Consider the following 22894-nt stretch of genomic DNA (forward strand, 5'->3'; position numbering starts at 1 on the left):
CTGGAGGTAGCAGAAGTCTTACAGTAGTGGTTCCCAGCATCGGCCACCATCACATGGCCGTCTAAGGTAGGTCTCAGTCCCTATGGGCCCTATACTGGCTCTGCAGATGTGTTGATATAGGACAGGAAGGAGCCAGAGCTGCTGGGTACTTGGATGCAGCTGTTGCCCAGGTAGGCTACAGGATGTTCCCATCGGAGGCCACAACTACACCCATGGGGGAGCTGAACTGCCCATTGTCTTTGCCATGGAAGCCAAACATGAAGGGGACTCTGCTGGCACCGTATACCTTCAATGAGGAGGTATGGAAATCCGTCACTACTATCTCATTCTTGTTCACAGCAACAGAATGGGGTCCAGCCATCTGTGGCCCCACATCCCCCAACGTGGCCAACCAGCTTGTCATTGGCTGAAAGGTGAAGGAAGACATATTGCCTTGTCAACCACAATGGTATGTCCATTTAGGTCCAGGGCCACTCTCTTAGGGCCCATGAGGCCGCCTGCTCTAATCTTGGTCTTGACTTGTCCTCTAGGAAAAGGATGCTGACCCAGTGGTTGACATTGCCATGACAATGTCTCCATTGGTGTCCACTGCCACACCTGTGGAGTGCTGCAGCTGTCCAAGTGAGTGCCCTTGGGTCCCAAAGCAGGACATGAACTGGCCCTAATTGGGGAAAGCCCGGATACATTGGTTGTCACTGTCTACTACCACAATGAGGCTGCTGCTAGCTCAGACCCACCTATGAACTGGTGAACTCACCCTTCTTCCTCCCACAACTGCCAATGTCTTCTCTAGGGTTGTCCTTCCGTTTGCCACCTGCCACTCATGCTGTGCTTGAAGCTGGGGCTACACACTGCCACCTGGTGCATGTGGCACCTGAGCAGCAGAGAGTGGACTTGAGGTAGCAGGATGCTGAGTGCAGGGCCAGCATGCTGCTCAGCTACTTTTAAATGCATCAAAATTTAAGAATGACATCCAAGTCAGTTAGATGAAATTTTTTTTTTTTACAGAACGTAATGTTAACCTTGTGGGATGTAAGGGAAGAAAAACAACTAATTCAATAAAGAAGACATTTCCTCTGTAAGATAAAGGATCAGGTTTTTAACTATAGATGCTGGTAAAGAAGGGGAAAAGTCTCTGATCCCTGTATCCTCCCAGAATGGGAGAGCCTTTCAAGGGGCATATTCCCTATGATTCTGGGGGTTAATACAAAGCTCATTTGAAGCCATGTCTAGTCGTATCCGATAGACAAGGCCTTTGACAGTAAACATGCTGCCAGATTCATACACTTCAGACATTTTGCAGTAATTCTCCAAGTAATGCAGTTCTCCCTGCCTCCTTCTTTTGAAAATCGCATGAGCAGGAGAGAGATTAAGTTCAGATTTTTCTTTTCTAAAATAACTGATTTTTTAAATAATTAAATTGCTTTTTCAGTATAGATGGTTCAATTATGTATCCTAACTAAAAGCGTAGATAAAATCTAAAGATTAGAGCTCTCAACATTGTTTTCATTTGGTTTTAGGGTGTGTTATATTTATTGGAGCAAATCTATTTTTCTAGTTATGCTTTACTTAGGCTTTTAGAAAACTGTTGCATTCCTTGGTTCGTACATTAAAATTTTGCTTGAAAACTGCCTTGATCTAGCTGATAGCAGTATCTCTTTTAACTGGAAATTTTAAGGCAGCCTTATAAACAAGGTTAAATAAGAAAGTTCTTCGAGGCCCTGGTCAAGTGGCTCAGTTGATAAGAGCATCGCCTGATGCACCAAGGTTGAGGGTTCAATCCCCAGTCAGGGCCCATACAAGGATCAACCAGTGACCGCATAAATAAGTGGAACAACAGGTCAGTGTTTCTTGGCCACCCCCCTTCTCAAATCTATCAGTAAAAAATTTTTTTTAAAAAGTTCTTAGAAAAATGTTTAAGTTGGATGCCTTTGGAAGCCAAATAAAGGTAAACAAGGGTAAATGCACACTTACTAGCCCAGGGTTCTGGGTGAAAGAGCACAGGGTCTTGAGTCCAAAAGAATGGATTTGTGTCCATTCCACCACTGACCAGCTGTGCGAAGGCTGGTAACAGGTTTAACCTCTCTGTGCCTCCGTGTCTTTATCTGAGGTAGAAATGACCACTTCTATACTACCTGCCTCCACAAATGTAATAAGAACTTCCTGTGTGAGCAAGTGCTTTATAAATTAAAACTCTATACCAGTGGTAATGAACGTTCTGTTGTTTGGATTCCATTCCCTTGAGAATCTGGAAAATACATGCTTTCCCACACATTTTTCACACCCCCCCAAAGCACTTATAAATATCCTCAAACCCTTCATTTCATTTACAGCTGGAAGCAGGGTAGGGGGAAGTGATCTGAAACCCTTGCAGCTCTGGTTAAGGACCTCTGCTCCAGGCAACAGTAAGATGATGCTCATTCATTTAACAAATGATCGAGTTCCAATTTCGAGACAGGTACAGCATGACAGTGACAGTGATAAGAATGAGTAGACAAAGGGCTCCCTTTAAGGAGTGAGGGCAGACACAAAGCAACAAGTGCTACGGAGGAGTTAACTCAGGCCAGGGAGGTGGAGAGCCGTGGGGGTGTGTATTGTCTGACAGCTGCAGCCTCTGCCAAGGTCAGGGAAGACTTCTCTCAGGAGAAGCTGAGGCAGCTTTGTGCAGATCTAGGAGAATAATATTCCAAGCAAAAGGGACAGCAAATGTACAGAGATGAGCTTGCTCCGTTTGAGGCCAGTTTATATAAATTATAGCATTCACAGTATAAACAAGGCTGCTATGTCTGAACTGTACCAGGCATCAGGGAAGAGATTTGAGCTGAGTTCAAAGTAGACAGGAGTCAGCCCACTTTCAAAAAAGGAGAAGACATTTTAGGGTTTTCAGCTAAAGAATGACAAATCAGATTTATGTTTGAAGTTTAGAAAGATCTGTTGTATGGAAAATGGCCTGTAGGGGGCGACAGTTGACAGATAAATTATGTGAGGAAAGGAGCCTCCTCCAGTACATTTTTGGTCTAAGTGACTTGATGAGTTCTAGTGCCCTTTACATGTGGCATCTTACCTGTGGAATGCTGGAACCTAGGTATGAGCGAGGTATTAAATTCCATTTTCCTAGACTGTGCTGTATTATGTAACCAGTAATAACTACCACCATTTTCTCCTGCTTTGTAACGATGCAAATAAAAGCGATTGTGGGCATGGGGGTGGCAGCTTTGGGGCTGTCCAGTCTTCGTCACAGTTCCTGTAGTGGTGGGTTTCCTAGGAAGGCCAAGGAGGGGATAGCACACTGTTGAGAGGTTTATGCACGACTCTCCAAATGGCCTGAATATCAACCTATAATATGTATTTGTCAGTCAGCAGAACTTTAATAGCGATTCTTCCTTACAAGTGTCTAAATAGATTATGAATGTGATATCAGGCCCTTATTGGTAGAATAGTGCTTTGGGTCATGTTTTTCCAATTACAACAAATACATATTTCAAAATCTGGATTTGCTCATTATTTTAGACCTTAAGACTGGGGGGTACAGTGAGGTTCCCAGATTCTAAAAAGTGGGGCTGCATGCTTCATACTGCTATCTCAACATCCTTAAACAGCATATTTCTCTTGGCCCCTCGCCCTCCACCTACCCTATGCACTGTAACCTTCCAGTTCATCCCACCAGCCACTGGAATAGTGAACTGAGGTGGCGGGAGTCAGGTGAGACCCTTCCACTGACACCTTTGTCTTCGTCTGTAAAGAATGGGGTTGATGTGGCTACAACCATCTCCTCCCTCCCCCTTCTTTCCATTAAAGTTTCTTACTTTGCGGGGGAAAAAGACAGTGTGTGTGTTGGCTGGGGTGGGGGGTCCATGCCAAGGTAATTTAATACAAATTAAAGGCACTTATAGGGAAATATGAGTAAAATATAGTAAATGATGTCCATATAATATTTATTACTAATAAAAACAATTTTATATAGTGCTTTTCATATACAATTAGAGATTAGGTACTATAAAATACCTTATGTTCTGTGTGGCTATTTTAGAAATGCTCATTTTACTCTAGTTTAGAAAATATTCTAAAGTTTACTTGTCTGCTGCATTTGACACAGAAGTTTAGTATTTAATGGCTTCATCAAATAGAAACTGAAGCCTAGTAGAAACTAGGATTCCCTGTACTTTTATTAAATTAAAAGCATTGATAATTATTTCTCAGAAGAGCTGGTCATTAATTAAGGTTTCTGAAGTGCTTAGGGAGTTTTATAAGGAAGTATACCAAGTCTCACAAGTCCTGTTAGATGGAAACCTAGATTTGAAGAAATCAGTAGAAATGCCAGTTAAATGTGAATCTAGGTAATTTCAAATATTTACTCAATTCTGACCATTGCAGAAAGTAAAAGAAAGAGAATCAGATTCACCAATTAGGTAACAATATGACTGACCCCGGCCAGGTGGTGCCGAGTGGTACCCCGGAGTGAGACAGAACTCCCCAGTTGTTGCTGGGGACTGTTAATAGGGCCACTAAAAAAATACCCACTACCAATAAAGTGAAGTCCTGTTCATTAAAAAAAATTTGGGGTAAGAAGCTTAATTAGAGTTTTCTTTTAATATTTTTACTGAGCAGCTCTAGATGTCTCCATTTGATCAGATAACTCAGTCAGAAAGTCTCCAAAATGAGTGTTTTAACACTTCTGGAAACAGGCCTGGACAACAGGCCTTTTAAAAAAGGCCTTTTCTTTCTTGGCACCTAGTTACAAAGTGATACTTTCTTCTTATAGAAAAATTGTAAAATACAGAAAGTTATCCTGTTTGTTTTCTATAAGTCACTCTTAAACACACCGCCAAGAGATGGCTACCGTGAACATTTTGTCTCCTCAGGGCACGAGGGTCGGCCCGGTGGGTTTCAGCTCACCCCCGTGCCTCCCGCCCAGTGCGGAGCCTGACACACGCAGCGCCCGGTTACTGTTTACCGAGTGCGTGAACGTATTCATATTCCCTACGAGCTTTTTATGTGTACATTTGCTTGTTTGCTAACAAAATGGGATCCCTACTGTACACGATTATATTCTAGCTTTTTCACTTTGTATTACCCCGAGACTTATATCAAATATTCTAATCTAACATGCTTTTTCATAAGGTATAATGTTCCATCCAATATCATACTTTATTTAATCATTTTCCTGTGCAGGTGAAATCATATACTCTTGCACAACACAGGTTTGAAACAGATTTTCCCCACATACTCTAAATGTATTTTCTCTTATGATTTTTTTTCTTACGATTTTAATATTTCTTTTCTCTAGCTTACTTTAGTGTAAGAATACAACCTATACATAATACATAAAACATACAAAATATGTGTTAATCGGCTGTTTATGTGGTTGGTAAGCCTTCCAGTGAACAAAGTAGTTAAGTTTGGGAAGCCAGAAGTTACACCAGAATTTTCACCTGCACAAAGTCGGTGCCCTTTGCTCTGCGTTGTTCAGTGGTCAGCTGCAGTATGTACTGTTTTGTGCCTTGTTTTTTTGTCCACCATAATGTTTTTGAGATTCATCCATATTGTTGCATTTATCAGGTATTTCTCTTTTATTAGCTGAGCAGTATTCCATTATTTGGATAATTACTGTTGTTGGGTAAAGTACCTAAGAGTAAAATTACCCGCTCATAGAGTAGGTATACATTTAACTTTATGAGAAACTTCCAGCCCTAGCCAGGTAGCGCAGTTGGTTAGAACATCGTCCTGATACAGCAAGGTTTGCAGGTTTGATCTGCGGTCGGGGCACATACAAGAAGCAACCAAAGAATGCATAAATAAGTGGAGCAATAAATTGATGTTTCTCTCTCTCTCTCCTCCTCCTCTCTCTAAAATCAGTAAGTTAAAAAAAAAAAACAACCTTTCAAACATTTTTCCAAAGTAGTTGTCGCATTTTACTCTCTTATAAGCCACACAGGAGAGTTCCAGTTGCTCCCATACTGGCCAATGTGTGGTATTGAGAGTCTTTAATTTTAGCTATTCCACGAGGCTTGTGCAGTGGTAACTCAGTATGGTTTATTCTGCATTTTTCTGGTGACTAATGATGTTGAGAATCTTTTCACTGGAGATATATATATCTTCTTTGACTGATACTGCCAAATCACTTTCCAGAGAAGTTAGCTAATTTATAATTCTACCAACAGTGTTACTTTTAAAAATGTTTTCCAATTTGCTATGTAAAAAATAGCATCTTGTTTTAATTTACATATTGGATTACTTATGAAGCTGAACATCTTAAAATGTTTAGTGTCTTATTTTTATTCTTTTATGAATTCTTTGTTAATGGCCTTGGCCATACTTATATTTTAGAGCACTTCCATTGAATAGGGAAGGTCTTTACCCTGCTATATGAGATGCAAATATTCTCCCAGTTTTGTGCCTTTTAATTGTGTTTATCTTTTTCAAGTAGTTAAACATAACATTCTTTTGTAATTCCTTTCATTACTTTGAGCTCAGAAAGTCCTTACCGCAGTTCTCTAGGTTGGTTCTGATTTGATCAATGCGCACATGGTGGGCAGGGGTGTCGGTGTCTAGTAGCTCTTTATTTATTTATTTATTCCCTGTCACTTGTAAACCAGGTTCACCTAATTTTGATGTTATGCAGTGGCTCCAACTTGAAATACAAATAGTTGGTTGATTTTTCCACTCCTGTTATTGAATCCATCTTCTCACATGGGTTTGCAATGTTTTTAAAAACTTTTTGTTTTTAGCTATCCTGTTTATGTTCTTTCAGATGAATTTTAGCATCTATGTTGCAGGAGCCAATTTATTTTTGATCTTTAGAGATTTGCTGTTTGATAGAGGTATGGAGCCCTGATTACTTACTAAATGAAGAACTTCCTCAGGATATCTAAACAATTTTCTTTGGTGGAAGCTTGAAGTCAAGACCCAATAAAACAGAACCAAATTCCATTCAGCTCCTAACGCGGCCCTGCCTTGCTAGGGTTGCTATGAAGGGCCTGGGTTGATACTCCGAGGCATAATTCTGATTCCAGTATACATCGCCCCAGTACATAAATCTACATTAGTGCAGATTCGGGCTTAACCCCCATAATCTTTTAGCTAGGAGCTGTCCATAAGATTTTTCGACTATGATGGAAACGTCCTGTTTTACCCTGTCCACTGGCCACACGTAATTCTGGAGCACGTGAAATGTGACTAGTGCACTTAAGGTACTGAAGACTTAAATTTAAATTGTTATTTAATCTAAAAGTCCATACTCACGTATTACTTCTTATTGGCCACCTCAGGAACTGTTAAGTCTGCTTTGCCTATAATTTGCATATACTTCGCTGGATCTTTGTCTCAGTATTTCAATATTAATGCTAAAATCAAAACACATTCCACTTTGCCAGGCACTATGGTCAGTGAGGGAGGACAGTAGCAGTTAAGACAGTTTCTGCGCTAGGCTTACAATTTAAGGAAAGAAAAGGTTAGTCTTGAACCTCGAGATGAGCCCGATTAAGACTCTCAGGAGGGACTTGCCCCTCGGGTTCCACAGTGCACACGAGCGGGGGGCACGGACACTGCGCCAGTGCGAACAAGGGGAAGAGCGAGTTGCTTGAAGCCGAGGTGACACCCAGGACTTGAGAGGGGTCCGTTCTCTTCCCGAGAAGACACTGGCCAGGGGCTCCCCTGGAGACCGCAGGGCCACGGGGAGGGCCTTACGCAGCCCACAGGGAAACTGAGCCTCCACGCACCCCCACTGCACTGGAACCAGGTGGAACGTGGCGGTCCTTCCTACCAGACGGACTGCTCTCAGCAGTGAAGGGTTCCATTAGAGGCTTAAGTGGGTTTCTGGAGGGGCAGGATGAACTGTGGGAAGGAGCGGGGTCGCGTCGGTGACGACTCCTACACACAGCGGGCAAAAGACCCAGAGGAGAGGGCGGAGGCCTGCGGTGCGGAACGAGCGCGAGAACGGGGGCTCTCGGCGAGGTGACTCCAGAGTGACAGGAGGCTCGCGGCCCCGTTCGCCCCAGCCAGGCCACAAGATGGCCGCTGCTCGGCTGGGACTTGCCGTGCCGGACCGCGGGGCTGGGGTGGAATGCCGCAGGCCCGGGCCCCGGCCCGCAGCCGAGGACTTGGCCGCAGGGAGCGCGGGAGCAGGGGAAGGGGAAACATGCAGTCGGAAGCCGTAGAGGAAGGGAGCGCGCATGCGCGGGGCGCGGCCACGCGGGCCTAGGGCAGGGGTATAACGAGGGGGTCGCGACCGCCGGGGGCCCGGGGGCCCCGGCAGCGCGCGCCCGAGCGGCAGCGGGGCTGCGCACTGGGCCGCGGGGCCGCGCACTTCCCGCGGGCCGCCGGGAAGGGGGGCGAGCGCGGTGCGGGAGCGCGCGCGCACGCGGGCCGGCCGCGACCAGCCGCGGCTGCCCCGGGACTATCCGCGGCCGCCCGGGCTGCTGCTCTAATCTCCTCGCCCGCGCTCGCGACTCGGCTCCTCTGGAAGGAGCGGCCGGTGGGCCGGCGTGCCGTGCGCGGGGTCGAGGCCGGGTCGCCGAGCCTGGGCCGGGGCGCGGCGGGCTGACGGGGCCCGGGAGCCGAGACCGCCGGGGACGCGGGCGGAGGCGCACGCTGGCGGTCTCCAGGAGCCGGGAGGAGGCCGAGAGGACCATGTCCGGGAGGAACCTCCACCTCTCCACCACCGAGCGCGTTGTCAAAGGTGCCGAGCGGGCTGGGCCTTCGTCGTCGCCCCGCGGGGAGCGGGCCCTCGGCCGGGCGGCGGTTTGGGCGAGGAGGGAGGGGCGCGGCGGGGCGGCGGGGCCGGGGTGGACCCGGCCGGGGTGCTGGAGCGGGAGGGCGGGGCCCGCACTGGGGCTGCCCCACCGGCCTTGGTCGTTTTCTGCGGCACCTGGACGCGCGGGGGACTGGACCGAGAGGTGGGGTGGGGACTTCCCGTCATCCCAGAAGGGCCTGCTCCCATCTTTTTACGGAGAAGCTGTGCCTCCTTTTTAGCCTCTCACCGGGGAAGCCGGCTTCGGGGAGGTGGGGAGGGAGTCTTCCCAGTGAGCGCCTTCTGCCGCTCCCCTCCTTGGGGTCCGCCCGCCCCCCCCCACCCCCCACGTATACCTGGTACCTTGCGGCCCACTTTCTCCAGACCGTCACAAGTCACTGCTGCTATTAAAGGAAAGAAGACGGTGACATGAATACAAATAAACCCACTGTACGGTGTTTGAAAGGGATCAACAGATCTCCCGACGCGACGTTGGTGTGTAATTTTGCTTTTGACCAGAGACTCGGAGAACGATGTTCTCCGGTGGAGACGTGCAGCGGCGAGGCTTACCGGTGCTTGCAGGGCTGTACCTGGTAGGCGTTTCTGCCCTGAAACTGAGAACAGCGGTTTCAACATACCCACTAATTTATGTGCTGCTTTTGTCCAGCCCCGGGGCCGAGCACAGCCCCCCGAGTTTGAACGAGCCGCTTGAAAACGCTCTGTGCGAGCTGGACTCTACCTGGACCCGCTGGGTCAGTGGCCGCTGGACGAAGGGACCAGCTGCAAGTGGGGAAAACTGTTAAAATGCTTTCGTTTTTTCATTTTGATAAGCAGGAGAAAGCAAACTGAGATTAGAGACAATAAAACACTTTTTTAAAGAGGAAAAGCCTCTGGAATGGTCAATGAAGGGGGAGAATTTTAGCGTTGAACTAGGTTTTTTTCGCTCTAAACACATTAAGCATCATAAATATTGCTTGTCTACACTATGTAATTTTAGCGTGTAACTTAAGTTTTCCCCCTAAAAAGTCAGCATTTTAAGTGTTGATCCTAAATGTTGGTCTTCTACACTATAACATTTAGTAAACGGGATTAACATAACGGGATTTTTGAGATTATCTACTCAGCATTTGTCTGGTATGATTATGGATTTAAGTGAATTGTTCATATAACTGACGGCCCTTTAGCTGCTGAATTATTTTGGCCATTTCGATGTCCGTTTTTTATCATATATAAATATATGTATTTACATATATAATGTAAAGAAGAGTATATAAGCATCTCAACATCAGAACACACTGTACATACCGTTTTTGATAATCAGGGTCATCACGACGCACCTTAATTCCCGCCCTGCGCTGTCGCCGTGGCCGGTGCTGCTGCTCTCCGGGGGTGCTGGCCGACCCCCCCCCGCACTGCAGAGACCCCTCACGGGCACACCGGTTCGGTGCGGTTGTCTGTTTTTAGTTTATCTCCTCCGGTTCTGTTTTCTGTCAAAATGTGCCCTTCTAATCTGCCACTTCTAAACTGAAGTAAGCAGGAAACTAGGTAAATCAGAACTGTGTATCAAGTCGGAATAAATGGGATGTGAGTGCAGCTTAGTGGCAGGCCTCAAACCTCTGTGAATCTCCAAGTCCGATGGCCGTAGTAGTGTGTGATTTCCACCATAACATGTCACAAGGCGGGAAGGAGATTTTAAAATGAACTTTCAGACCCTTAGGTATAGAGGTAAAGTGAAAGGAAACGCTGTTGAAGTGCAGTTGCTGGCTTGTTGCTGGGCATGCTCACCGTGAAGGGAGTGCACTCATAGTCTGTATGATTCAAATTTGGTTTTTGGTGAAGATAAATTACTACGTGTTGTGTACTTCATGATTACTTTTATTTTTTTATTTTTATTTTTAGAAATGTGATTCCTGCCTTCACTCTGCTTGTGCTTAAAGATTTTATTTACTTTTAGAGAGAGGGGAGGAGAGGAGAAAGGGAGAGAAACACCAGTGTGCGAGACAAGCAAGATCTGTTGCCTCTTGCACACCCCCAAGTAGGACCTGGCGGGCAACCCAGGCGTGTGTGCCGACTGGGAATCAAACCAGGGACCTTTCCATTTGGAGCCTGTCGCTCAGTCCACCAAGCTGCACCAGCCAGGGCTAAAAGATTACTTTTAAATAAATGAAACAAATGATTTCAGGCCCTTGGAATGTGTGGATTTAACTTGTATATAAAAGCTTTAGCATCAGAGCTTGACCACAGCAATTTTGGCTTCTTGGTGACTTATGTTGCTTTTTTTATGGAGTTTCCAGAGTTTGAAATACCTGAAGTTTGTTCTAACAAAGTAAGGACCCGTTGTATTACACAGGGCACTAAATCCTGATCTAATATTATCTTGTCTGGCCAGAATTGTCTGCACTTTTTCACAGCTGGAAAACTTTTTCTGAGGTGACACCACATGCCAGTTGTTGGGTTCTGTCATTTCCTTTTAACTTTAAGGACTACTTAATTGTTTTGTTTGAGAAAATCTTAGAAAGAGTGGGTGGGTGGGAGTGATTTTCCTAATCACTCTAAATAGCGACTTTCCTAAAATGAAGGACTAGACTCGTGGTCAGAAAAACTATTTCACTGCTGCTCTGGAGCTTGTGACTTTGCCTTTTTTTTTTAAAAAAAAAACAACCTTTCCTTTTTAATTCAACTTTCTTTTGCTTCGATAAACTCATCTGCAGAATAGGGTTAATAATACTTTGTCAGGCACCTAAGCCATGTAAATAACAGATGTAAAAAGCTTTAGACAAGGTAGTATTATGAAACATGATAGTTTGATAATAGATCACTTACTATATAAGTGGTTAGTAGTGTTTGAAATTACTAACATTTGAAAAATACTAGAACTAGAACATATGTGAAATTATAACATAAGTTAGAAAACTCTTCCCAGTCTGGGAAATAGCTCCTCTTCAATATAACGGATATCTGGTACAATCCCATGGCTAACATGTCAATTGGCCCATACAATTCTGTCTGGTACTTGCCTGGCATCTGATTTCTTCTCTAGCAGTTGAAGATGCATATTTTATGTTTAAAAATGTAACAATTCTTATGATTTCACTCATTCATGAAATGTTTATAGAAAACCATCTGCAGTGTATGCCAATAGGTAAGTGCTCATTTATTTCTTCCTTGTTTTAAAAGTCACATTTCTGTGAGCCTCTAGAGCAATCCATATGCACTGGGGCATCACTATTGGCATCTGGAGTAGAAAACTAAACTCACATGATTAACTGTGAAAATCTTTCAGCTTGATCTTTTTTATTTTCTGGTTTCCAAGTTTCTTTTCCTGTATGAAGGAACTTATTTTCTTTGACAGTAATTTTTAAAAATATAAACAGTTTATTCCTTTGGGCCGAATCTTTTCAGAAGCAACAAAGAAGTGTCACCAGGAATTACTACAGGACAGGTGTGGAGAACCCCGTCTGAGTTTGTTATTTGGTGGTCGAATAGGGTTTAACAGAAAAGCCAGACTTCTTTTCAGTAAGATGCTGACACAGTGCTCTCATTTTCTTGCAATTTGAGGAGGGTGTGTGTCTGCAGAGTGTCCTGGCGTTTGTAGCACACCTCGGAGGCTACATCCTGGCACTGGGAGTGGTGGGGCTGAGGCTCTGGTAGACGGCTGTAAGAAGATGAATACGGACAGAAGTTGCTGTTACCGCAAGTGTACCTTGAAGCTTATGCCAGTCTCTGGCATCTATACCTCCTTTATGTCCCCAGCTCTTGTTCCCCTCTCCCTCTCTTCCATGTTATGAGAATGTATTTACCGAGGTTTAAAATTTTTTTTTTCTTTTAAATATAAGCTTAACCCTGCGAATTAGACAATTGGAAGGGCAGGAAGGGAAGAAAACAAAGGTTTCATATTTGTTTCCTCCAGAAACAACGCTCTTAATACTTTATTAATACATATTTCCATGTGCTGGTGTGTTTTAAATTCAAAGGGGGAATAGATCACATTTATTAGAGCTATTATGATGCAAATATTTTCAGATTTTTTAACATAAATATTGTAACTTTACCTAAATTCTTTCATAATAGTTTCAGTAGCATGAAAATGGTTCGAAAGTATTTATATTTATATGTTGGTTCTTTATATTTTCATTTATTTGATACAGTACCAACCCAGAAGAAACATTTTCAGGTGTAAATGTTCAGTGTAAACAAGTCAGGTAGGGCATACCTGTTGAATTTGTCAACAGTATTTGTTTAAGTTGTGCTCAGTTTACTATTGTAATTAACAAGCTGCCAAGCTGTTCGAACACGAGAAATCAATGCTATTTGAGATTCATACCTCTGAGTGGAAGTTTTAAGCCTTAGAAAGGATGTCTTAATTTAATTATTTTTTGTGCAGGAATAAGGTGTTCTTTCCTGCTTGTATGCTAATGGTTGTGATTGAAACCTTATTTATATCAGACATTTGGTAATAAAGCTTTCTTCCATAAAGTAACATATTATTTATCGCATTTCACTATAAAGTTAAAAAAATAGATCATTTGAGAGGAAAATTCTGAGGACTCATTACTTAAAGTAAACATAAAGGATTAATTAAAACCCTTTTCCTAAGTTGTATTTGGTAATAGAAGTAGAGTGCCTTTCCATTAAAGTAACATTTTGGGTTAAAGCTAATTTTTAGATATGCCTATGAGAGACAGACTTCGCTAATTCTGTTATTTGTGGTCATTTTGGGGCTTTGCTGCTACTTGATAGCTAAAGGACTAAGGGAAATAATGGGGAGTCTTTTTAATAATTATCATCCTTTGGTGAAGTTGTTAATAGAATATAACACTCTTTTAAAGTTTTCATGTTAAATTTTAGCTGCATTTTAAATTGCAAAAGTTTTTGAGGTCTAAAAATCTCAACCCAATGAAAGTGATATCTGACTTAGTTATCTTTATAATCTACCTAATTATTCAGATATATGCAGAGAGAACTTTCAGTTCCCTATATTGGATTTCATTTTGTTGGCAAACTAAATTTTCTATCATAAAACCGTGTAGTTTCCTGAGTCTTTATTATTAGAAGAAGGTCTAACGTGGTAACTGGGAAGTCCAGAGTGGGTGACAGAAAGGTGTGCCGCGTCAGCTGGCCACGGCAGTGTGTGTCTCTGATGACCGTCATCACGTTTGTTGCGTGCCGACAATTCCTGATGACTTTGTGCCGAGTCTGGACAATGTCAGCCCACGAGACTGAACACTGGGAGATCACCTACGATTTCATTTAAGAATTACCTATGTAACCCTCGCTAAAAGTGCTTAACCCGAATGTAGTTCTGTAAACGATCAGGCAAATCCAGTTTGTGGGACTTCCCACAAGACAACTGGTCTGAACTCTTCAAAAGTGTCGAAGTGATGACAGAAAAGGCGGGAGACTGCTCTAGATGAAATAAGATGAGAAACGACAGTCAAGTGCAGTGGCACACCTTGGTTGGGAAAACAAAAAGCTATACAGGACATTTGGGGGCTACTGGGAAAGTTTGAATATAGACTATGCATTAGATAGTTCAGGTTAAAGGTCTTGGGTGCGATGATGAGGCGGAGTGGTTGTAAAGGGGAATGTCCTTATTCTTAGGCAATACTGATGAAGTATTTAGGTTGGAACGTCACGTCTGCAGTCTGCTCTCAAAAGATTATGTATTCGTCGAGAGAAAGTAGAAGTGGCAGAATTCACCATGGTGAATATATAAAGAGAAAACTGGTGTTCGTTTTACTATTCTTTCACTTTTCTGTAGGATTTCAGTTTTTCAAACTATAAAGTTGGGGGGTGAGTACAACTAAGAAACGCCTCAAAACAGCTAGGCTTGGGAAAGGCTGCCATTGCATTCTTGAGGGATCAGTACTGTCTTAGTGAGGGAAAGCTGAAAAAAAGACTGAGTTTTAAAGGATTAAAACACATTATAGCTGGTATAAAATGGAAGCACCTTGTCTGGCAGAAGAAGAGGTGGTTGCAGCTCCGTGGTGGGGCTTGGAAGAACAGGCAGCAGTGAGGACGGAGAGGCGAAGTACACTCGCCTAAAGGGCAGAAGAGGATGGGTGAAGCAGAGGAGTCGGAGCGGAAAGAGGTGAAATGAAGAAGGGGAGGAAAAAGAGGATCGCTGAAAACTGCTAGAGCAGTTGACTGTGATTCCGTTAAGGGGACGGCAAGATGATTTGGATGGCTGTGTGTCAAAAACAACAGACAAACAACGAAAGCTTAATCAGCTTATACACATAATCCAAAATTACAGAAAATTTAAACATTACACAGATAGATACTGTGGGAAAGTAAGGCACTTTTTCTTTTACTGGAGAGATTGAAGTAAAAAACGTGGTACAGGGATAAAATAAACAAATAAACATTAAAAAGCACTAATAAGAAAAGGAGATAGAAAGGATTTTCTAAGCGTATTTCCCATCCCTGTTAATCACACCACTTACCCATTTGGTCACAGGCTCAGATGACAAGCCTGGGAGTCAGGCCAGACTCTTTCCTATCCCTTCTTCCACTTCATATCCAGTTCCCAGACTCAGTTCTGTGGACTTTTGTTTTCTACGTAACCTTCGCTTCATCTCCTTGTCTCACTCCTCGCTTTCACTGTTGCAGCAGCGTCTTGCTGGGTGTGCTCAGTCTCCACACCACCCTGGTGGTCTGCGGGCAATGTAAAGGATCACTCTCGTGCTGGAGGTGCTTCGTGAGCACTTCCTGCCTGTAGGGCAGACTCTCACTTTTTTGATGTGTAATGTCCTTTGTGTCAATCCTCTAACCTTGTGCAGTAGTCCCCCATCCACAGGGGCAGTGTCCCAGGCCCTCCAGTAGACGCCTGAAACCATGGATAGTACTAAGCCCTATATGTACTATGTTTTTTCCTACATGTATGTATGTATGATGAAGTCTAATTTATAAATTAGGCACAGTTAAGAGATTAACAATAATTAATAACAACATAGGGCCCTGGCCAGCATGGCTCGTTCTTCTGCGCAGTGAAAGCTTGCCAGTTCGATTCCTGGTGAGGGCGCATGCCTGGGTTGTGGGCCGTCTCCAGTTGGGGCACGTGTGAGGGAGCCTCTGGATGTTTTCTCTCTCTCTCTTTCTCCCTTCCCCTCCCTCTAAAAATTAATAAAATCTTTAAAAATAATAAAACAACAATTATAATAACATACTATAATAAAAGCGAGTGTGGTCTCTTTCCCTTGCCAGTGATTTTTATATTCTCAGTCCAAACCCATTTCTGAATGTGTCACTGTCGCTTACCTGCAGTGAAGGACTTGGTGTCACTTGTTCCAGGGCATCCCTTGCTGAACTTTCCGTCTAGCCACCATGCTTTTTTGTGCAGCACAATGCCGTTATTTGGAACACATCTTCTGTTCAATTCTTCCACTACACTTTTAATTCCTTTTCCATCTTGGCTAAGCCCTTACCATGTATTGTGCCCATGATTTTGAAGTTTGAGGTGCTACAGCAAAACTAGCATGAATTACTTTTTCCTTCATAGAATCAGAACCAATTTCGTGGTTACTGTAGATCTCAGCAACCTCGGCATACGATTTTTTTTATTAGGTGGAGAATTTCACCTTTTCCCTTACAGGAAGACCTATGGCTTTGGCATTATCTGAATTGTCAGCATCTTGCACTTTGGAATCATTATTAAGTAAAATAAGGGTTAGTTGAACACAGTGGATCTGATGGCTACTAGGTGACTGATGGATGTGAACATCTCCGCTGTGGAGATGCTGGGCAAAGGGCAGATTCGCATCCCCCATGGGACTGAACGGGATAATGCGAGCTTTCATCATGCTACTCAGAATGGCCCACAATTTAAAACTTAACGAATTGTTCTTTTCCAGATTTTTCATTTAATATTTTTGGACCATGATTGACCACAGGTAACTGAAACCTATGAAAGTGAAAGCATAGATGAAGGGGGGCTGCTGTATTACTTTCTCTTCCTCATTTTCATACCTCCATTCCCAAACCTGCTTTACTACTACCTGTATTTCCCCACGTCTTGTTTTATGTATGTGGATGGCTGTCTGCATTAGTTCTGTGTAGAATCTTGCTTCCAACTGGACTAGCTACTATGTCTTTATCTTTCCTTTTAAGATATTATTTATTTTATTTTTTAGAGGGGCAGAGGGAGAGAAAAAGGGAGAGAAATATCAATGTGTGGTTGCCTCTTGCACACCCCCTACTGGGGTCCTGGCCTGCAACCCAGGCATGTGCCCTAGACTGGGAATTGAACCGGTGACCCTTGACTCACAGGCTGGCATTCAACCACTGAGCCATACCAGCCAGGGCTATGTCTTTATCTTTCAAGATTTAGTCTGAGAAGCTTTTTCTGTCTGATTAGGAGGCTATATGGAATAATGGCTTTAGAACATGGTCTTCAAAGTTAGACATATATCTAACTTTGATTCAAATTCTGCCTGTTTAGTAGCTGCATGACCTTGGACAAATCACTTAACCTTTTTTTTAAACCTCAGTTTCCTTACTGAGGAAGAGGGATAATACAACCTGACTTACAGTGTAGTTGTAAGGATTAAATAAACTCCACAAAGCACCATGGCGGGCACAATACATTTAAGTGCTCAATACCTCTTAGCCATCATCATCATCATCATCATCATCATCATCATCATCATCAGAAGGCTTAAATATTGCCTGGTATATGTTCACGTGAGCAATCTCCTGCTTTAAAATGTCTTTCAGTATTTTTATGTCTATTTACACTTAACTGTTCTCTTCAAGGACAAGAACTATGTGTTCTTCCTTTTTTTTTTTCTAAATATCCCTCACCTGAGGATATGTTTTTTATAGATTTTAGAGAGAGATGGTATGTGTGTATGTGTGTGAGAGAGAGAGAGAGAGAAACATCAATGTGAGAAACATTGATTGGTTGCCTCCCATAAATGCCCTGACTGGGAATCGAACCTATAGCCCCTTGGTACATGGGATTACACTCCAACCAACTGAGCCATCTGACCAGGGCGGAGCTGTGTGTTCTGAATGTTCAATTCAGTGCCTAGCATACAGGTGCTTAGTCAATGTTTAAGTGAAAGCATAAGAAGTTTATTTTATGGAAGGCAGTGTAGGAAAGAGCACAAGCTCTACTAATTACTAGCTGTGACTTTAGTTATTTATTTTCCTTGCTTCAGGTTTAAATAGGAGATAACAGTACCTACCTCACAATTTAAAGATTGCACCCTGGCTGGTGTAGCTCAATGGATTGAGCACGGACCTGCGAACCAAAGGGTCACCAGTTCGATTCCCAGTCAGGGCACATGCCTGGGTTGCAGGCCTGGTCCCCATTGAGAGGCACGCAGGAGGCAACCACACATCGATGTTTCTCTCCCCCTCCCCCTCTCTCTAAAAATAAATAAATAAAATCTTAAAAAAATAAATTCGCCAAAATTAAAAAAAAATTTAAAGATTGCATTTCATATTACATGTAAAGTGCTTAGTGTAGTGCCCATACAGGATGCGTAATAAATGTTAGCTATTCTTTATTAATCTTCACTCTTGGTAAGATTTGACTGCAGATCTGTTTGACTATAAGTGGCATGTGTGAAATGAAGGTTTAAGAATGTATTGCCTTTATGTTTTCCAACCTTAGTCTCCTTAGCTTTTGAAAGGATTTAAACCTAAGACTCTTAATAAGAAAAATGGTGACAATTTTCTGTAGTATAGATAGAATTTTGGAAATCATGTATTCATAAAAAATATTGAGTGCCTACTACAGGCAGCATGTTTCTGGTTATACTTAGGAGCTTAGATACTATCTTGAAAAGTATTCAGTATAGCATATAAAAATGTAACAGAAATTTAGAACTCTGGAGCTCCTGTGACTCATACCATTAGGAAGAGCAGATGACTAAACTGTAAACTACATCAGGTATGAAATGTTGGCTACCTCACACTATATATTGATAATCCTTTCAAGTTTAAGCTTTGACTGTAGATTACTGGCCTAAAAAGGTTAAGACTTAATTTGTGGGTTTTTTTCTTTGTGTGTGTGTATGCCTGGGAACATTTTATTCTAATAGGAACTTGTTACCTAAAGTTATGTGCAGGTTTCAAAATAAGAGAGGATGGTTTCAGTGAATGGCCAGAATAATAAAGGTGGTTTTGTCTATAAAAGCAAGTTAGTTATTTTTGCGCTGTTTTATTGAAAACATGATGTCACTATAAAGTTATTGATTCTGTCAGACTATCACTTGGTTGTAGGAGGGCCAGTTTCTAATACTTTGAAGTGTGAGTTCTGTGACTGTCAAAGAACAGAATGAATGATCTCAAAGAGCTGTGTCAGATTATTGAAATAAAACTACTTGTTCTGTTAGGTTTTGAAAGGTACACATGGCTTTCAGTAATAATATATAGCATAACCTCTTCAGTGGTGTTTAACTGGCTTATGATTGGAAAGGCAGGTGAGTAGATTAGGAAATAAATCTGCAAAAGTAGGGTAGGCTTGCTGGTTTAAATAGGAATAAAAACAGAGCTCTTTGCAGTGAACAGAGATAGCTATTTAAGTAAATCCTAGTGTCCCATGAGGGTAAGACCGCACAATAACCTAATATAGTTCATAGGCCAATAATTTTAAGGTTTATTTTAATACTTATTGCACGATTAACATGGTCATCATCAGTGTGGCCTTCCTCTTTATGCAGGTCAGCATCAGATGCTAGCTATATTTTCCTGAAAATACATATATATCATTTATGTAGCAGATATATATTGTAGCAGTATACTGAATCAAATTTGATGTGAAAAGGCTGCAGAATTTCTTCAGTGTACTTTAGAAACTTAGTTAAAAAAACTAAATTTTAATTTTGATACTTACAGATTCACAGGATGTTGCAAAGAAATGTTCAGGCAAATCCTATACACCCTTCCCTTAGGTCTCTGTCTTCCACAGCGTCAACACCCACACCATCGCTATACATTCCAAAACCAAGAAATTGACATTGGCACAATCCATACAGCTTATTCAAGTTCCACCAGCTACATACAGTGGAGTGTGTGTATGTGTGCAATTTCACATGTGTAGTCTTGTGTGGCTGCCACCACAATCAAGAGAATCAACTGTACCACCACCAGTCGTGTTACTACCCCTTTGTGGCCTCACCCATCGGCTCCCCCCACAAATTTTATAATTTGGTTATTGTTTTGAATCATGTGCAAACTGGTTTGATTAGGGTTTTTGCTTCTGAGTTGGAAGCACTGTAAAATAATTTTTATTTTAATGCAGGTAATCTAACAGCAACTGACTAATGTTGAAAAGCTCAGTTAAAATGTGTTAGCAATTTGGGAGCACTGAAAGCTTTATTAGATGAATATATAAGGACATAGATGATGATTCTCAGCTCTGGTCACCAACCACAATCACTTGTGGAGCTTTAAAAAACATGAAGGAAAAATGAGTACCTTAGCCCCATTCCAGGTAGATATGGAAAGCAACGTTAAGTGTAAAAATGCAGATTGCAGCCCTGGCTGGTGTGGTTCAGTTGGTTGCAGCATCGTTCCATAAACCAAAAGGTCTTGGGTTTGATTCCCAGTCAGGGAACATGCCTAGGTTTCAGGTTTGGGTCCCCGGTCTGGCCAAGTAAGGAGAGGCAACTGATCAACATTTTTCTAATCCTCTCTCTCCCTCCCTTCCCCTCTCTCTAAAAATCAATAAGCCAGTCAGCGGGTGAGGATTAAAAAAAGATGCAATTTGCAAAAGAATACACAGTGTGATACCATTTATGTAAAAAATACAATATAACATATAAAGATATTATACGTTATAACAATTATATATATAGTATATATGTGGGAAGGATACATAATTACTTAAAGGTACTGATTCCTTCTGGGGAGGATAGAATAGGATGGAGTCTGTCTTCAGCTATATCGGTAACATTTTAGTTCTTAAACATTTTTTGAAACAGCCCTGGCAGGCATGGCTCGATTGGTTGGATGTTGTCCCACGAAGTGAAAGGTTGCCTGTCAGGACACACCCCTGAGTTGCGGGTGTGGTCCCGGTCAGGGCACGTGCAGGAGGCAACTGGTTGATGCTTCTCTCCCTCTCTTTCTCTCTCCTTCCTCTGTCTCTAAAAAATAAATCTTTTTCAAATTCTATGGCAATTTTAGGATTTTAAATCTACATGGTAGGTACATGTGTGTTTGTAGTATTTGTGTTATTTCTTATTGTATTTTATGTAAAATTATTTTTGAATTATTTCATTAAAAATATCCATACATACAGTATATTATATGTGTCTGGAATTTCCTCTTTTCTCCCTTTTACTATACCTTCTATTTATTTTATTTTGGTGCCAAGAGTGGAGGGCTGCTGTAACAAATACCTAAAAATGTGGAAGTGGCTTTGAAACTTCGAGGAGCACCTGGTTAAGTCTGAACTCTCTGATGCCCTTTCTTGATGTATCTCCTTTATAATCTTTCGTACTTACAGTGTGTGAACCATTCAGTGTATTTCTTAACTATTTCATGTGTACATCTTTGTTTTGCATGAATTATTTTGTCTACTTAAGTAGAACATAGTTTTTCAAGGTAGAGTCCCTGTGTTAAACTTGTATCATCTACATGTTACCTATACAGTGTAAGCATGTAGTAGGTGCCATATAAATATTGAATTATTTAACTTAGAATGTAATTATTTACTGAGTATATTTGAATTTTACTTGGAAGAACCATAACAGGTTTTTGTCTCTTATAGACTTCAGAACTTAAAGGTTTTTTTAAAAAAAGATTTTATTTATTTTTAGAGAGAGGGGAAGGGAAGGAAAAAGAGAAGGAGGGAATCATCAATGTGTGGTTGCTTCTCATGCACCCCCCACTGGGGCCTTCCCCACAACTCAGGCATGTGCCCTGACTGGGAATCGAACTGGTGACCCCTAGGTTCACAGGCTGGCATTCAATCCACTGAGCCACACCAGCCAGGGCAGAACTTCAGGCTTTAACAGATATCACTATTATCCACGATTCTAGGAAGGCTAGCTAGCTATAGAAACTTAGATCTGTTCTGTTATTCAATGTTTTTGTTTTCAGTTAGTAACATGTGATCTGTCAGCCTTTAAAGGGATAATACTGGATCATTAGATTTGAATTATGAAGCTCCCCAATTAGTGGTTTTGGAGATGAAGCTGAAATTTCAGAGTTTCAAAAACAGGAGAAGTTGGTGATTGTGCACACAGTCTTTCCTAGATCTCATTATTAAGAGAAGAGAAAGGTCTTCCTTTTTATTCCTCAGCCAAGGATATGTTTATTGCTTTTAGAGAGAGAGACAGACAGACAGACAGAGAAACATTGATTGGTTGCCTCTCACATGCACCATGACCTGGGATTGAACTGGCGACCTAGGGATGTGCCCTGACTGGGAATCGAACTTGCAGTCTGTTGGTATACAGGAGGATACTTCAACCACCTGAGCCACCTGGCTGCTGTAAGAAATGTGGTCAGTGGATTTCTTCAGTTTGCTGCTTTTAAATCGGATTAAGGGGGTCAGCAACAGTAAGTAGAATGGCCTTTCTTTCTTCTTCCGTTCACCATTTGTTATAGCAGCACTCTACTCTTGGCACCAACATTATAAAATGCAATATTTAAATATGAAAAGAGTAAAATGCTTCATTATTATGAAGAACAGTACAGTCTTAGCATATAACATTGTATCATCTATTGAAGTTGACACAGAAAGCTAAATTTAGTAATTTATTGTTTTTTTTTTTAATTTCTGTCCTCTTTAAAGATAGCTACAAGTTTCTTATTATTTTCCCTTATGCAGTCCAGGTGTGAAGTATTTGTTATAAGTGATATTTTAAGTCCTGAAGTTTTTGGATGATTTTGCATGTCTCTCTGAGAATTAGAGTGAATTCTAGATGACCTAATAATCACTTCACTGTCACTCACTTTGTTGTGTGTTGTGTGTGTGTGTGTGTGTGTAAGAGACAGTTACAGCTAGTTTTATCTAGAATTGTGGACAATCCTTTGTTTCCATGAAAGTGTATTTTACATATGAATGTTATTTGTCATGGGTTATACAGATATAGTTCCCATTTAGACTTAAACAGTAGTGGCCTCTCAGAGATTATTTTCATTCTAACACATGCGTATTACTTTGTTATATGTGTTAAGAAAACGTACTGCTATTAGAGCCCTGGCTGG

The 22894-nt window shown here is 42.0% G+C and overlaps 1 protein-coding gene across 3 annotated transcripts in view; it reads left to right on the forward strand.

Annotated features, from left to right (window-relative positions):
* Nucleotides 1–8177: 8177 nt before the first annotated feature.
* Nucleotides 8178–22894, forward strand: part of PPP3CC (protein phosphatase 3 catalytic subunit gamma) — an 86157-nt gene continuing 71440 nt past the window's right edge. Inside the window, exon 1 of one of the 3 annotated variants that reach the window (XM_053910578.2) lies at nucleotides 8178–8677. In XM_053910578.2, the coding sequence (XP_053766553.1) occupies nucleotides 8629–8677 (49 nt within the window). In that variant the 5' untranslated portion in view covers nucleotides 8178–8628. The remainder of the gene's footprint in view (nucleotides 8678–22894) is intronic. The other 2 variants (XM_053910580.2, XM_053910579.2) reach the window with 2 other exon arrangements.

Source organism: Desmodus rotundus, chromosome 9, assembly GCF_022682495.2.
Source record: "Desmodus rotundus isolate HL8 chromosome 9, HLdesRot8A.1, whole genome shotgun sequence".
In the NCBI taxonomy this organism is placed as follows: Eukaryota; Metazoa; Chordata; class Mammalia; order Chiroptera; family Phyllostomidae; genus Desmodus; species Desmodus rotundus.